At 46.5% G+C, this 14,557-nt stretch overlaps 1 protein-coding gene across 1 annotated transcript; it reads left to right on the top strand.

The window, feature by feature from the left end:
- Window positions 1–547: 547 nt before the first annotated feature.
- On the top strand, window positions 548–10,670 carry LOC144121863 (glutathione S-transferase 1-like). The gene is made up of 5 exons (XM_077655279.1): window positions 548–850; window positions 3,110–3,168; window positions 4,624–4,765; window positions 5,328–5,498; window positions 10,252–10,670. The coding sequence occupies exons 1-5, from the start codon at window positions 710–712 to the stop codon at window positions 10,390–10,392; spliced, it is 654 nt and encodes a 217-aa protein (XP_077511405.1). The 5' UTR covers window positions 548–709; the 3' UTR covers window positions 10,393–10,670.
- The last annotated feature ends 3,887 nt before the right edge of the window (window positions 10,671–14,557 follow it).

The raw sequence follows: 14,557 nt of genomic DNA on the forward strand, positions 1-14,557 counted from the left end.
GCTTACAGAAACACAAATATGTAGAAATTGTCCAAATTATGTTCAACAATATCTGACTCACTCGCAGTTTATTGAAACTGCTGCGTAGTGATAATAGGGGCCTTTATTTGGTAAACAGACATCAAAGATGGTTCTTGTCTTTTACGTGCTCCCCTCTTTCTTCGCCTTTGGCGTACGCGCCCACAGAGACCTTTCGAACTCCACAGACTAGCACAGCATACACGTATCACAGTGCCCCTGGTACCATGGCTGTCGGCAAAATCGCCGTTCGAGCGGGCGGATGTGAAACGAAATTACCAAAAGGGAGAAATCATGACCGCCGGATGCGAGCTCCAAAGCGGTGCAGTTGAGCCGGGCTTATACATGTGCACAGGAAGTAGAGAGCGCACTGCCCGTTTCATTTCCTGGGCAGCTGCGACAGCACATGTACGGGCAGAAATCCACCGGCGAAAAAGCACGAAGATAGCGAGGTTCAACAAAACGAACCTAAAGAGCTGTCGCCCCCCCCCCCCCCCCTGACATTTCCTGTGACAAGGCAGATGGTTGGAAGTTTTGAGCTTGCGCACCGTAAAACACGTGGCGGCTTCGGACTGGCTTGGTGGAGGCAGCCAAGCGTGTCAAAGCCCTAGCGAACGCACAACGCTCAGTCGGAGGCAACACTTTGCAGGACTGAACTAGACTGCTCGTTCGAAGGGAAAGCAAGGCCAACATGCCGATCCAGCTGTACATGTTTCCGGGCAGCGCGCCTTGCACCTTTGTGCAAATGGTGGCTAAGCACATTGGCGTCGACCTGAGTCTCAAGGAGCTCGACTTTCTAAAGCGGGAGCATGAATCACCCGAATTCACCAAGGTACGTGCAGATTGCTTCAAGGATGGGTAAGCTTAATGGCGAACTAGGCATGTGCTGTGAACGAAGTTTCATTTAATGTGGCACTTTCTCACTCTTCCTCTGCACCCCTTCCCTCTTAACTAAAAAAAAAAAATCTCAGGATTCATTGCACCAGTTGCGCACGAATGTACTCGATACAGCGAAGCCAACTTAGCCAGTTTGTCGAATTTAACCCGAAGTTTTGCACTACGGCATCTCTGATAGCTTGAGTCAGTTCAGGACGCTAAATTCCATGTACCACCTGCCACCACTCCTCAAGGTACGCTTCGGGTGTCGATAGAGAAGTGAGATAGTTGCTGCTCCGTTTCGTTTCCTGAGAAGTAATTTTCATTTTAGTGTAGTTTCCCTTCGGCACAGAATCCATGGTCAGTGTGGCATTCTCAAGCCTCCTCTAGCGGCCCCAGCAGTTCAGAGCGGACCGGGGCACCTTCCGAAGCATCCTCCCGACACAGAAGGCGCCTTCTCTGCAACCGTCGGTGGGCGGGTGCACAGTGGGGAGTGGAGTAAAAGATCAATCTTCAATCTACAAGCCTCCATTCACATCCAGTCATCTCCACCTTCCAGAAGCTCTACCATCCCTCATCCACCTCAACTCTACAGAATCCTTTGCCCGCCATAGCTCACTCAGTAGGAGTACAAAAACAATGACGAAATCAAATTTAAAGACGCAGTGGAAAGAAGGTCATCAGTGTAGAAACGAAATGTACAGCCTTTGTTAAAAGTACACAGGCAAAGGGGTTTTCTTTTGGGCAATGCTGTCTATCTCCTTTCGCATCGTCAGCATTCAAAATTCTTCGAAGGACAGAGTGGCACTCACCCTCTCCTCCTGGCTCAGGAGCTCCAGGCGTGCGAAACGTGCTTTACTAGGCTGCTTACAAGCGAAATACTTGGAGGGGGGGGGGGGGTGTATTTGTGACGGAGGCTGTACATCCAATACTGCAAGCACAGATTTGCCGCATCACCACTTACAATTAGTTGATCTTTTTAGTGTGCAAACGCTAAAACTCCGAATCTCAGATTTCGCCTATCTTTGTCTGTTCTAAGTCGCTGGCAGGCGGCCCACGTTCGAGGTGGGCAGTTAAGGTCAGGCTATATAGCGAACTATTCGAAATATTTAATGAAAACACTCTATGGCATCCAGCGGGTTTGCAACCCATGGCGACCCCACAGATAAACTTCTCTGACCACTGCATTAGATCACTGCGCAATCTGCGCAGCCGGATGCCGTCGTCTTCCTCATCTTCGATTCGTGTGCTATAGATCCTGAATCGAGCGTTCTTGCATTGCCCTCTAAAGCCAAGCCTACAAACCCGAGTACTGCACGGCACAATGGCCGCTCCGTGCGCCTGCGCCAGAAGAAATGTCTCAAGCAGAGATCACTTGCAGGGCCTGCGAGTTATCTCCCATGTACCAAATCCTAATGTCATGTCCCGCGTATACACGGTATCGGCGCTGCAAGGGCAATAAATGCGCTGGCCCTCTCGACGTTAGGGCGTATACCTTAAAGTATGGGGTATCACATAGTTTGTCACTGTGTGCGGCCCACACTCGACGCATGTACAGTCTTTGTCAAAAGTATGCAGCCCAGAGGGCCTGCTCCTCAAGGACATACTCAGGGACACTAATCTCACGAATGCGGGAAGAACTTAAGTCATGAACCATTCCAGGCTTCAGACTGGCAAATGTATTTAACAGCACCGCTACAAATCTTAGAAGCAAGCCCCTTCGACTGTATATTTTTGACAGACTGTACGTAATAAGACTTGCAGGCCGCTCTATAGCGCACTCGTTGCTTGCAAGGGCACTGGTATAATTTTATTAGCGCCTGCATTAGAATGCTCTGTTATCGTGCAACAGGACTGCATGCTAGGATTTTGCCACATTTGGGACACATATGAAGAAGTGACAGCCCGCTCGCAGATAAACAAAAATATTCATGTAAAATGAGTTGCAAGCGTTGGTGCATCACGCAGCCGGACCTATCCTGTGCCTTCATTGTATTCAACTTCTCAGTTGCAGTAATCACTTCCAGTAGCCTTGTACAGGGAGCACAGTCCCTGTCAAGCAACTAACTGGCTTTTTGACTGTGCCCTCCAGGTTCAATGACGTTGAATAAGTTTTATTTGATTTGATTTGATCTTTGAGGAATTTCATGTTAGAAGCTTACGGCACTGCGCGCCTTGAGACAGCATGTGCTTCATTTCGTGCCTTCTCCTCTAGGTCAACCCGTTCCAGAAAGTGCCTACAATAAATGATGCTGGCTTCATCTTGTACGAGTGGTAAGTGTCACGTAGGTTTTTTATGATTGCATGCCGGTTCTGCACACACAAGTTAAATTCGTCTTACTAAAAGACATTAGTACCCGAGATGGACACAGCTTTTGCGTTTTATAGACCGCTGAGTGAGGTCACTGGAAGGCATGGGAATGAGCTCTTTTCTCACGGCCGCTCTGTCATTCGAGCCTCTCTTTCTCTGCCTTATCACACTCTTCGCTGGTTGAAAACAAGTCTCCAGCTTGCAGGGTATGTACGTACAGTCTGTGCTGGCAACAGCTGCAAGCACAAGCCTGGTAATCTGCATACACAGTTGAATGATGATGATTTTCAGTTTTATAGAGCAAGGGCACCTCTGTGCAAGGGCTGCCATGACACAAGATATTTTCTATTACTAAAGTAGGGGTCAAAGACCCATTTTGAAATGTTTTCAGTCCCAATAAGTCGAGAACCAGGTCAGGGGTTCGGTTGTATTCATTGCACCACTGGTCGGTACCTGGCGGCACTGGAGATCTAACCGCGAACCTCTCACATGCGAGAAGGGTGTCCTTGCACTAATCCACTGCTACGGTACGCATGCGCAGTGAGCTCCCCGCGGAACCTGATCGCGCTTGCGACGTGCACGCGTTTTCAACTAATTTTACTGCGCTGGTATTAGAAGCCTGATGGGGCTAAACTCCATGGTGGGTAAAAAAATTCGCCCATTGGCTGGAGGGAAGTGATATCACAAGGCAGGGTAATTCCTGTTGACCGAAGGGTTGTGGCGTCGCCAGACTGGAAGTGACGTTACTTTAGGCAAAGGCATCGGCAGCTTCTAAGTGACGCGACCGGACCGATAGTGAGGTTAATTGATACGAGGGCATCGGCAGCTTATGATGCTCCCGCAGTGACAACAGAAGGTAATTAAGAGTGGCTGTGAATTTTTTTGGTAGCACTAGAATCTCTCTCCTTTTTTGGCGAAACAGACGAGTTTTCCATTGCATGAAAAGGAGGCGGATTGTAGTTAGAGAAGAATTAATATGACTTAACGATTTTTCGGTGCGCTTTTGGATAAAGCGAACACTATAAAGGGTATCGCAGCTACCGTAAGTCACAGGATAAAGCAACTAGCGGATGTGAACGCAATGGAGTTCAAACAGGTGTGTTTCAGTGGTTAGCGAACGCTGACAGGGACTGCGGCTGCTCTAAGCGCTTTTTGTGAAAGCCCACTACCTAAGAGCGATCCAAACCACCCTCATCTTACAGCATTCTCTTCAGAAGTGGCGAAATGAAGAACAGCTGTGCGCTTTACGTTGTCAGCGCACAATGAAGAACGCTATAGGGCGGTCGATATTATTCCGAGCGCTCCTGTACGGTGCATCTCAGAGCCCATGCGTAGCTTAGTGACGTTAAACCTTTCAGTTTACAATTTATATATTTTTTAGGATTGTGCTAAATTCATTTTGATTTTCCTACCTGCAGCAACGCAATCGCCACTTACCTGGTGAACAAGTACGCTCCAACCTCTGAGCTCAATCCCAAAGACGTGCAGAAGCGGGCATATATGGACCAAATTCTATCCGTGGTGGCGACGCACATTCAACCAAACTTTTCCGCATTCTCTGTGAGTATTTTTGGCTTGTTCGACATGCCTAGAGTGGCGTACGTAGTGGTCCTTAGTCTCCGCATTGAGGTTGATTAAAATTTAACATGCGGAGTCACGCAAGTGTCTGCGTGAAGAACAAATTGGAACATGGAAACAACCCATCCCTAAGCGTACATTAGATTAAGATTTTGACGGAGGTCCGACCATTTGCGGAGGCAGGTCCAAAGATGCCATAAGCGGATAAAAGCGGATAAACTTTTGTGCATACAGCGCGACGGTAAGGAATGAGACTTAGTGTGTCAGCTTCAGCAAATAAATCAAAACATACCTAACACCTGTAAAGTGAAGCTTTCCAGACAGCGAGCGTTTCTCGTTGAAAAAAAAAAAACAGCAGGAATAAGAGGCAGGCAGACTTAAAATGATTCTGATAGCTACCATCGCAGGCTCCGGTGCACGTGGTTCCAATACACAGCTGTGGTTTGTTTTTGCTTTAGAAGGATAGAGGGTACACTCCACCTGTCTATTTTTCAAGGTGTGTGATATGTAAAACCATCCATACTGTGAAAACATTTCTTTGCAGATACCATCATTTAGAACGAACAAGAAGCCCAGCGCTGAGAGCATCAAGAAGTTCGAAGATGGGGTCCTGAAGGCGTTCGATGTAGTCGTTGGCGATAAAAAATTTGCAGTCGGTGACAATCTCACGCTCGCCGATATTCGCCTGATTTCCCTGCTGGCCTGTATTGTTCCGGTGAGCAGTGCACTGGTGTGCGCTCATATATTACATTATTACAGGAAGCACTCGCCCTTTTTTATTCATAGCAAAAAATCGAATAACAGTCTACTTTTATATGACATCTTACGCCCACCAAAACGAAACCTTTACACGATGAGATATGTACGTATTGAACTTTATATTACGCGCGCTAATGAGATTGAGAGCCTATTGTTTCAACAAATCCGTAAAACTTGCGCGCTATACTCTACATAGACCTGTAAATACACGATTCAAGCCTTACTTGTGCTGTCAAAACAAAAAAGATTTTCGTTCTTCGCATGGTTTTCTACATCTATATCATAATCGTGTAATTTTTTCAAGCGATGCATTTTGCGATGAGATTCCAAGTTGGGCAAACCGGAACGGCTAAGAAGATCAGATATCGATACATGTCTTCCGTAGGCGTTGAAAATGAAACATAATGCTCTTATTTGGACACGCTCTATACTTTTGGCATCCGTTTTCGTATGCTGGTCCCATACTACGGCAGCATATTCGAGTAATGGACGCACTAGCGAAGTGTACGCCACAAGCTTTGTGTTATTGGAAGCATGTTTTAGCCGCTATCTTATTAGCCATAGTCTTTTAGATGCCACTGAGATTATGTGATTATTTTGTGGGCTCCAACTTAGATTCGAAGTGATGGTTACGGCAAGGTACTTAAATTCGTCTACTCGTTCAAGGTAGACGCTGTTAATTTTTTAAGAGTACAGCAATGGAACGTTTTTCCAGGTTATGGTCATTTGTTTGCGCTTACTGACATTTAACGACATTTTCAGGTTGTTACACCAACTACTGACATCACCTAAAAAGTTATCTATAATGCGTTATAATGAGCATTATAATGAGCATTATTATGCACATAAACATACCAATGTCGAAGCACAAGCGATGTGGACATAGCAGCAGCGTGAGCATAAGAAAAAACATTGAGAAGCTCCTCTGGGGTGATGTAGTTTTAATCGCAAAGCTTCATACTCTAGTATCAGGTCACAGGGGCAAGGGACTCTTTGCTTTAACAATTGTGAAACTGATTTCAGAGCAGTAGGGCACCGTTTGCTGCGCACTTATCTTTACGATTGCTTGATTGTATGCACATGTGCAGTAAACTGGAGAGTTGATCTGCTTGGTACAATGTGACGGAAAAACCTGCGAAACGGCAACGTACAGCGAAATAGAGAGGACAGGCGCCGGTGAACTCTACTTCTCTGTCGTGGTCGTTGTCTTTTTCATCAGGATGCGCAGGTACCATGACAAATAAGAACACATTTTTGTCTAACTGAAGAGGAGACTACAGCACGCTACCAGGCTTTATTACATGGCGGCAGCGCATTGAAGGAGCCCAGCTGCCAGGCTGGTGTTCTTAGCGGCCACATGGCCGCAATGGGGCCTCGGCGGAGTTGATCGTGCGAGTTGTATATCGAAAACAGAAGCCCATTTTGCAGTGGTACGACATTCCACTTCGAGCGTTTCTTCAGCGACTGTAATCGCGGTGACTCAGTGGTTACGGCACTCGGGTGCTGACACGAAAGACGCGGGTTCGATCCCGGCCGCGGCGGCCAGATATCGATGGAGGCGAAATTGTAGAGGCCCTTGTACTGTGCGATGTCAGTGTACGATAAAGAAACGCCCGGCGGTCGAAATTTCCGGACCTCTTCACTACGGCGTCCGCCATAGCCGGAGTCGCTTTGGAACGTTAAACCCTTATGAACCATACCACTCATACAACAAAAATAGAGCAGAAGTTCTTCGGGAGCCGCCGGAAGCAGGGCACAAGCTTCAAGATACGGATCAGCTGGCCAAAGAATTATTGTCACAGGAGGACTGGAAATAGTTGCTGCTGAAAACGTGACAGAGCGACATGTTTATATCGTAAACAAGAAAGACAAAGCGCCAAGTATGCGGCTTTGTAGTCAGTAGGTTAGAGAGTTATTACAGAATTGATTAGAGCCCTTCCTAGTTGCTGTATTCTATAGAAGTGAATGAGCGAGGGAGTAAGTAAACGTTTATTGAAGGAGATGGTGGCTTCAGCGCATGTGGGTGGGCCGTCAGCCCAGGGCTGCGTAGGCTTCTGCCGACCTTCTGACGATAAGGAGGGCGGCCTGGTCGCCGAGACGTGCGCTGGTCAGCGTCAGCTTCCTCAGCGTAAGGGCAGCATGACGCGGCTTTAGATGGGAGGGGGGGGCGGACATGTCCACGTGATGTGGGCTAGGGACGGGGTGTAGCCGCACCACGGACCTTTGTCTTCGTGAAGTGTTCGGTGTGGGCCATGTGAATAGTGAAGGCAGGGATACATATTTGTTTGAAGACGCCGTAAGAGGCAGGAGCCTTCAGAGGAGAAAGAGGGATGAGGGAGAGTGTAGAGGCGTCTATTGAGGCGTTGGGTATCGACCCGGGTGGCGAAGTGGGCGGGTAGAGTGTTTAGGGCGAAGTGATTGACTCCAAGTTAGGCACTGGCTTGAAGACCGCGAATACATCCTGGCTTTATATTCCGTGCAATTCCTTGCTAATACCCCCGCTTTGGGTAAAATATAACGGCCGTGGCCACTGGCGGAAGGAGAAGCACGTTCTGTACACACCTATCATGCAGCCGAAAACAACCATGGAGCGAACCTCGGCGTGCTGAAAAACTATATAGTTGCGGCATTTAATATAATAATTGGTTTGGGGAAAGGAAATGGCGCAGTATCTGTCTCATACATCGTTGGGCACCTGAACCGCGCCCTAAGGGAAGGGATAAAGGAGGGAGTGAAAGAAGAAAGAGGTGCCGTATAGTGGAGGGCTCTGGAATAATTTTGACCGCCTGGGGATCTTTAACGTGCACTGACATCGCACAGCACACGGGGGCCTTAGCGTTTTGCCTCCATAAAAACGGAGCCGCCGCGGTTGGGTTCGAACCCGGGAACTCCGGTGCAGTAGCCGACCGCCCTAACCACTGAGCCACCGCGGCAGGTTGCGGCATTTCCCAGAAAACGTTTTCCAGAGCAAGCTTCAGTTTTCATGTCTGCTTCGGCCCCTGTTGGAACATTTCTCTTGATCGCTTGAGCACGCAGTCGAAATGCTCGCTTCTGTCCTTTCTCTAGAGGGTGCAGAGACAAAGGGTAACTTAAGATTTTCGCCATGTTGCGCCTTGTTCGCAGTTCCCTGACGGCGCCAAGCGTATTGTCCGGCTCCAGTAAACGCGAGGAGGCTGGTTGGTAGTTTCAGACTTCTAACCATAAATTTCAAGCTACAGAAATGTGTGCCACAAAATACCCCTGCCGCCAATACTCCCTTGGAGTGGGCGCTTATATGACGTGCCCAAGCCTGACTCTTAGTTTTTATCAGGTCGCTCGAGCTTATTCAATCTAGGGCTTTTCAGCAATTTAGCAAGTGTACTTCGAAGAGTAGAAACAATGGCAAAAAGTTTTTTAATTTTATATACAGACAACCATTTCATTTAGGAGTGCAAATCAAGCGCTGAGCATATTTTGCACATCGTTGACCAAGGCGAAATTTTTAATTTGCCGATTGTTGAAATTTTTTTTATTCGGAAGCTGAAAGCGTTTATGATCCAGGCACCCGCCTAAGATACAGTTTTAGCTTGGTTTTAAATACACGTGCCAAGTTTCGCGAACAAGAAAATCGTACTCGACTGAAGACGTTGCATAGCGATGCATAATAAATAAGAAATAAAAACTTTGTCCCAGTGAAGCTTCAATATGCACTAATAATTTGTGTTGAAGAAGCCTATTTCTGCATCTTTCAGTGGGCTAGGAAAGCGGTGATTCAGTTTCATGCGCCTGTTAATTTTTTTTATTGAAGCAGATGCAGAGAAGACAGTATTGTAGAGGGAGCCGTAAACAGCCCCGGCAGCCGTATGCAACTTCACTGTAAAAGCCCAACCAAAACTTAAAAAGCGCGGACTGTTGGACCAGTTGGTGCATGATTAGCAACAAGAAAGGAACCGGGCTAAATGAATGTGTAAACGGTAGTAGAAGCGCACAAGAACTACACTCCAACACAAATATTTTAAATCATTTAGGAATTAAGTCTCCCACAGAGCAGAACAGGCGTTTGCATATAGATCGACATGAACCATAGACAACACAAATAAAAACCAAGGTTCTCACAACTACCCAGAGGCACTGGTGTCGCAACACGTTTTAACTATGAGTTGCTTCGAAAAACTTGTACTCTTTCCATGAAATTGAATCCGAGCGGTCATTGACGCACCCGACGCCTACCTCCGGAATTTCAAGGATTTCCAAGATCTACCGCTCAGCTGGGTTCGATCATAACTACTAATTCTCCCTTTATAGACAAATATCGCTCTGATCACTGATAAAAATTCATGCCAGTGTTTCTGGGGAGCTCTGACTGGTTTATATATTTTTCTCTGTTGTGTATCATTGCTGGCGAGCCATATGCGCAGCCTTGTCCTGCTCTGTTGGACCCTTTCTTTGAAGCAAAGAAAATATTGTGCGCTCCGTCGTCGTCCTTGTGTGCTTCTAGGCTCATATAAGCTCTGCCGGAACCGCTGCGCCATCTTGTGAGCGGCAGCGAAACGAGGACCTCAGTTTCACTCAGCCCTTTTGCGAAGTATGATCTATTAAGGATACTGCAAGCGGTGTCCAAGACAACGCGGTTGCGCGTTGTTATCGACTTTTCTGAGGTCTGCATGCATGGAGTAAAAGTTGCTCGGTAATAAATTCACGATACTCAGCCTGTTTCTGTTATTTTACAGCTGGCAGATATTTTCGACAGGTCAAAATACCCAAAGGTGGCCTCTTACTACGACAGAGTGAGTGGCCAGTTGCCGTACTTCGAAGAGCTGATCCGTCCGCACATCGATGAACGCGCCAAATTTTGGAAGACCCTACAGTGATGCCGAGGAAGTAACAGATCAGCCTTCACGGATATTTTCTGACCTCCCATCCCCCTTCGTTTTTTATGAAAAGCGAACGAAGTCTTTTTGTAGTGAATACATATCCTGGTTCCCTTGAAACAAAAGGTTAATAAAGATAAATTGCTGACCTTGTTTCTGACGCAACATGGACATGTAAGGTGTTCGAAAAATGCTATCCGCTCAAAGACTGCGCTCAAGCCTGTTGTGGCCTTGCACAAAAGTTATGTAGCCACTAATAAACATTTATTTCATTTTCATTTCATTAATTTTTTTCCTTAAAGGCCCGAATGCATTACATAAGGGGGGGAGCAAAATCTAGGTCAGAACAGAAAAAGAATAAATTGATAAAAGAGAACAATAACAAAAAATAACAGTTCAATGACCTTGTGACGCGTATACAATGGAGAGTGGAATGCACTGGGTCGAAACAGGAAAAAAAAATTGTATATGCAACACTCAATCAATACAAGAGAAAAATACATTGCAATAGGCATGACATATAAAAAAGAAAAGTAACATTAAACAGTTGTTCAAAGTGCCGAGCTGAATAACACAGAAACTTTTTTCCCCCATGAAAACATTTAGAGGACGCTTAAGCATCGTCTTTAAGAGTGAGATGCCACAGCGTGTTGAAGCGTTGCCAAGGAGTGCACGGAACGCCATCGCCCGTTCGGCGCGACGCGTGGCCCGTTGGACAATTTAAGGAAAGGGCGCCTGTCTCACATATCTCGGTGGACACCCGAACAGGGCCGTAAGGGAAGGAAGATGAAATGAACAATTGGTTTTAAGGAAAGGAAATGACGCCTGTCTCAGTTCTCGCTGTGCACACGTACCACGCCGTAAGGGAAGGAAAATAAATCCCTTCCCTTACGGCGCGGTTCAGGTGTCCGCCGAGATGTGCCATTTTTCGCTCACGGCCAGCGCCGCCAACGCCAATGACACCGGCTTTACTGCGACATGAGCTCCTTAACTTTTTCGCGTTAAATGATCGTTTAGCTTATCCCGGAATTATTTGCGGTTAGTGCATGATGGATGGTATTTGGCAGGCCATTCCATAGTACTATCGCGTCCGGAAAAAATGACTTTAGTGCTAAGGTGCGACAGTTGATACGTGCAATGCTATGGTCATGGCTTAGGGGGCTAGACGTCCTGTGCGGGGTTGTAGCTTTTCGTGTCTGGTGCTTGGGTGATAAAGTAAATGATCAAGAAGGCAGAGGCGAGATATAATGCGGCGTGACTCGAGTGATGGAATGACAAGGGAGTGTTTCAGCGCGGTGATACTGGTTTTCCTTGAATAGCGAGATGTTATATATCGGATTACGGCTTCAAGGTCACACAGCGAGGTACGCTTGTGATGGGCTCCAAATGGATTACGCATATTCTTGTTTTGGGCGAATGAATGTTATTATGCTAGTTTTTTTTTCTTTAGGTCAGAGGATGCGGCCTTCAAGTTACGGCGCAGGTATCCGAGTGTATGTGAGGCTTCAGCGCAGATGTTTTGAGCGTGAGTTACCCGTGATAGCGATGGTGTTAGATAGAGGCCAAGATATTTGTAGGATAATGATGGGTCAATAGAAAATGAGCCAATGCTGTATTGGTGATGATTCACCGTGCGTTTTCTGGTGAAAGACACCGATTTGCATTTGCTAATGTTTAAGGATAGGAGGGATTTATCGCACCAAGAGGAGAGTGTGTCAAGTTCGGTCTGAAACAAAGATGAATCGTTTGTCGCCATAATCACACTGTATATGAAGCAATCGTCGGCAAAAAGTCGTTAATTCTAATTTTATATTGCAAGGAAGGTCATTAATGTAAATCCGGAATAGTAGTGGTGACAGGCGGGCGCCCTGAGGGACTTCCGATTTCACATTGGAAAGAGGAGAGTGGCTATCATTTGTAGAAGTGAAGTGCTTACGCCCTGAAAGAAAATTTTTGATCCAACGGATTAGGCTGACTGGGATGAATGCCGCTCCTACTGCACCAAAAACTACCGTCTGCTTTTATGAACGTGAGTGTTCACAACTACACGTTATGTTACAGATTCGATCCCATCTACACGTAACGGTTCGACAAAGCAAATATAGCGGTCGAAATGAACGTCAGAATGCGGCCTGCCTCAATTAGTGCTAATGTATACAATGTACGACATATCAAAAAAATATTACGCGCTGCATGTGGCTGAGCTACAGCATGGAATTTGTTCTTGCTAAATAACGCTTGAAGTCACCCCTCTTCGTAGTAGGCAAAGCTTTGGAAGCTGTCGTGAGGAGCAAAACCGCAAAACAGGACGGGACTGAGGCAGGCGACCACACAGGGCGGTGTGTTGTCGCCTGCCTCCGTCCCGTCCTGGGTGGTATAGACGGGACTCAGGCAGGCGACAACACACCGCCATCTCACACCTCACAACGCACCTCAGTCTCGTCCTGTTTTGCGGTTTTCCTCATCTGGTTTTGCCCATCTGCTCATGCGGTTTTGCCCACCTGGCTACAACCAAGTGCTTCTAGCTTTGGAAGCTCAATGATTTGGAAAGAATACCGGTCCTCTCTTCGTGAGTGGCGCAAAACCAAGGCAGCTGTCGCGAACTGTGCAGTTTATTTGGGTAGATGCAAAAGTCTCAGGAAAGCGTCATCTCTTGTTTCTTTTTCTTCACTTCGTGTTTTTTATTACGATTTCTATCAAAGCAGATAGTTTCTGTAGGACACAGGGCAGTAAAAATGATGCTTGCAGCGTTACTCTGAACCTGTTACAAACTGAATAAAAATAAAAAGCATGATATGGTTATTATAAAAAGTAAACGCGAAAAAAGAGTGCTTAAAAATTATAGAGAAGTACAAAAATAGGGCCTTAATCCGCTGCTCAAGACATTTCTTTTGTTTTAGTGTCGCAAATTTAACTATTATATGGTTAAACAACACAAATAACCCCCGAAGAAAAACTTTATGACCGTGTTTTGTTTTCAATTAATGGACGTAGCAAGAAGCCACACTTGACACATGCTCAGAAAAGGATAATGCGTTGTGCTAGTTTTTTGTGAGAGGAAGAAAAGAAGGCATTGGGAGGAAGTATCTGGGATAAGGGCCGTGGCGCCTAACCTCGACTGAAGGTCTAGCGTCTGTCGCGAAAGTGTGGAAAGAAGGCGCCGTCCACAGTTTCAGAACTTGCAACGTATATAGTGGCCGCTATGTGCACAATAGGGAAGGTATGTCCTGATTTAGGCAGTCTTGCAGCAAGTGGCAGTTGATAAGAAAGCAATCTCTTCTTCCAAGATTGGTTGCAGCTGCGTGGAATCTACTGAAGAAAATTCCTTCATTAAAAAATGCTGTAGTAGACTTAGCGAGTACGGCTTCTTTTAAAGGGATACTGCATAGAAATTAGAAAAAGGATGGAAACGCTGAAAATGAACTCTCAGCATGCGATTATGCCGAGATGCAGTTGCTCTGCCTGTTCCTAAGCCGACGGTTTTAATTTTGACGCCAAGACGCCTCGACAAACGCGAGAAGGAGACAGTCACTTCATGATTGCGTCCGCTGAGAGGTAGCTTGGCTGCGGTGAAACAGTGCAGTGTGCGGTGTGCAGTGAAACCGAGGACAGTGGAGGAGTCACACGGTACAGACCGGCAGCATTTCAAGATTTTATCTCGTAGGCTCAATATTTAGGAGGCGCGTACAGAAGGCGGAGAGATTAACATTTTTCATCGGTGATTACGACGCACCTAGGTTTGGAATTTACACGTAAAAAATTATATGCACTAAATATAAAGTGCCTACACCTGGAAGCCCAAAGATTTTTGTAATCGAGAGAATCGTCATGATTATCATCACACCATCATCATCATCAGCCTGACTACAGCCACTGCAGGGGAACGGCCTTTCCCATGACTCTCCAATTAACCCTGTCCTTGACCAGCTGCGCCCACCCTATGCCTACAAACTTCCTAATCTCATCCGCGCACCTAACTTTCTGCCGCCCCCTGCTTCGCTTGCCTTCACTTGGAATCCACTCCGTTACCCTTAAGGACCAGCGGTTATCTTGCCTTCGCATTACATGCCCTGCCCAAGCCCATTTCTTCCTCTTGATTTTGACTAGGATGTCAATAACCTATCTTGGTTCCCTGACCCCCGCTTGTCTCTTCCTTGCTTTTAAC

Source organism: Amblyomma americanum, chromosome 2 (assembly GCF_052857255.1).
Source record: "Amblyomma americanum isolate KBUSLIRL-KWMA chromosome 2, ASM5285725v1, whole genome shotgun sequence".
Classification (NCBI taxonomy): Eukaryota; Metazoa; Arthropoda; class Arachnida; order Ixodida; family Ixodidae; genus Amblyomma; species Amblyomma americanum.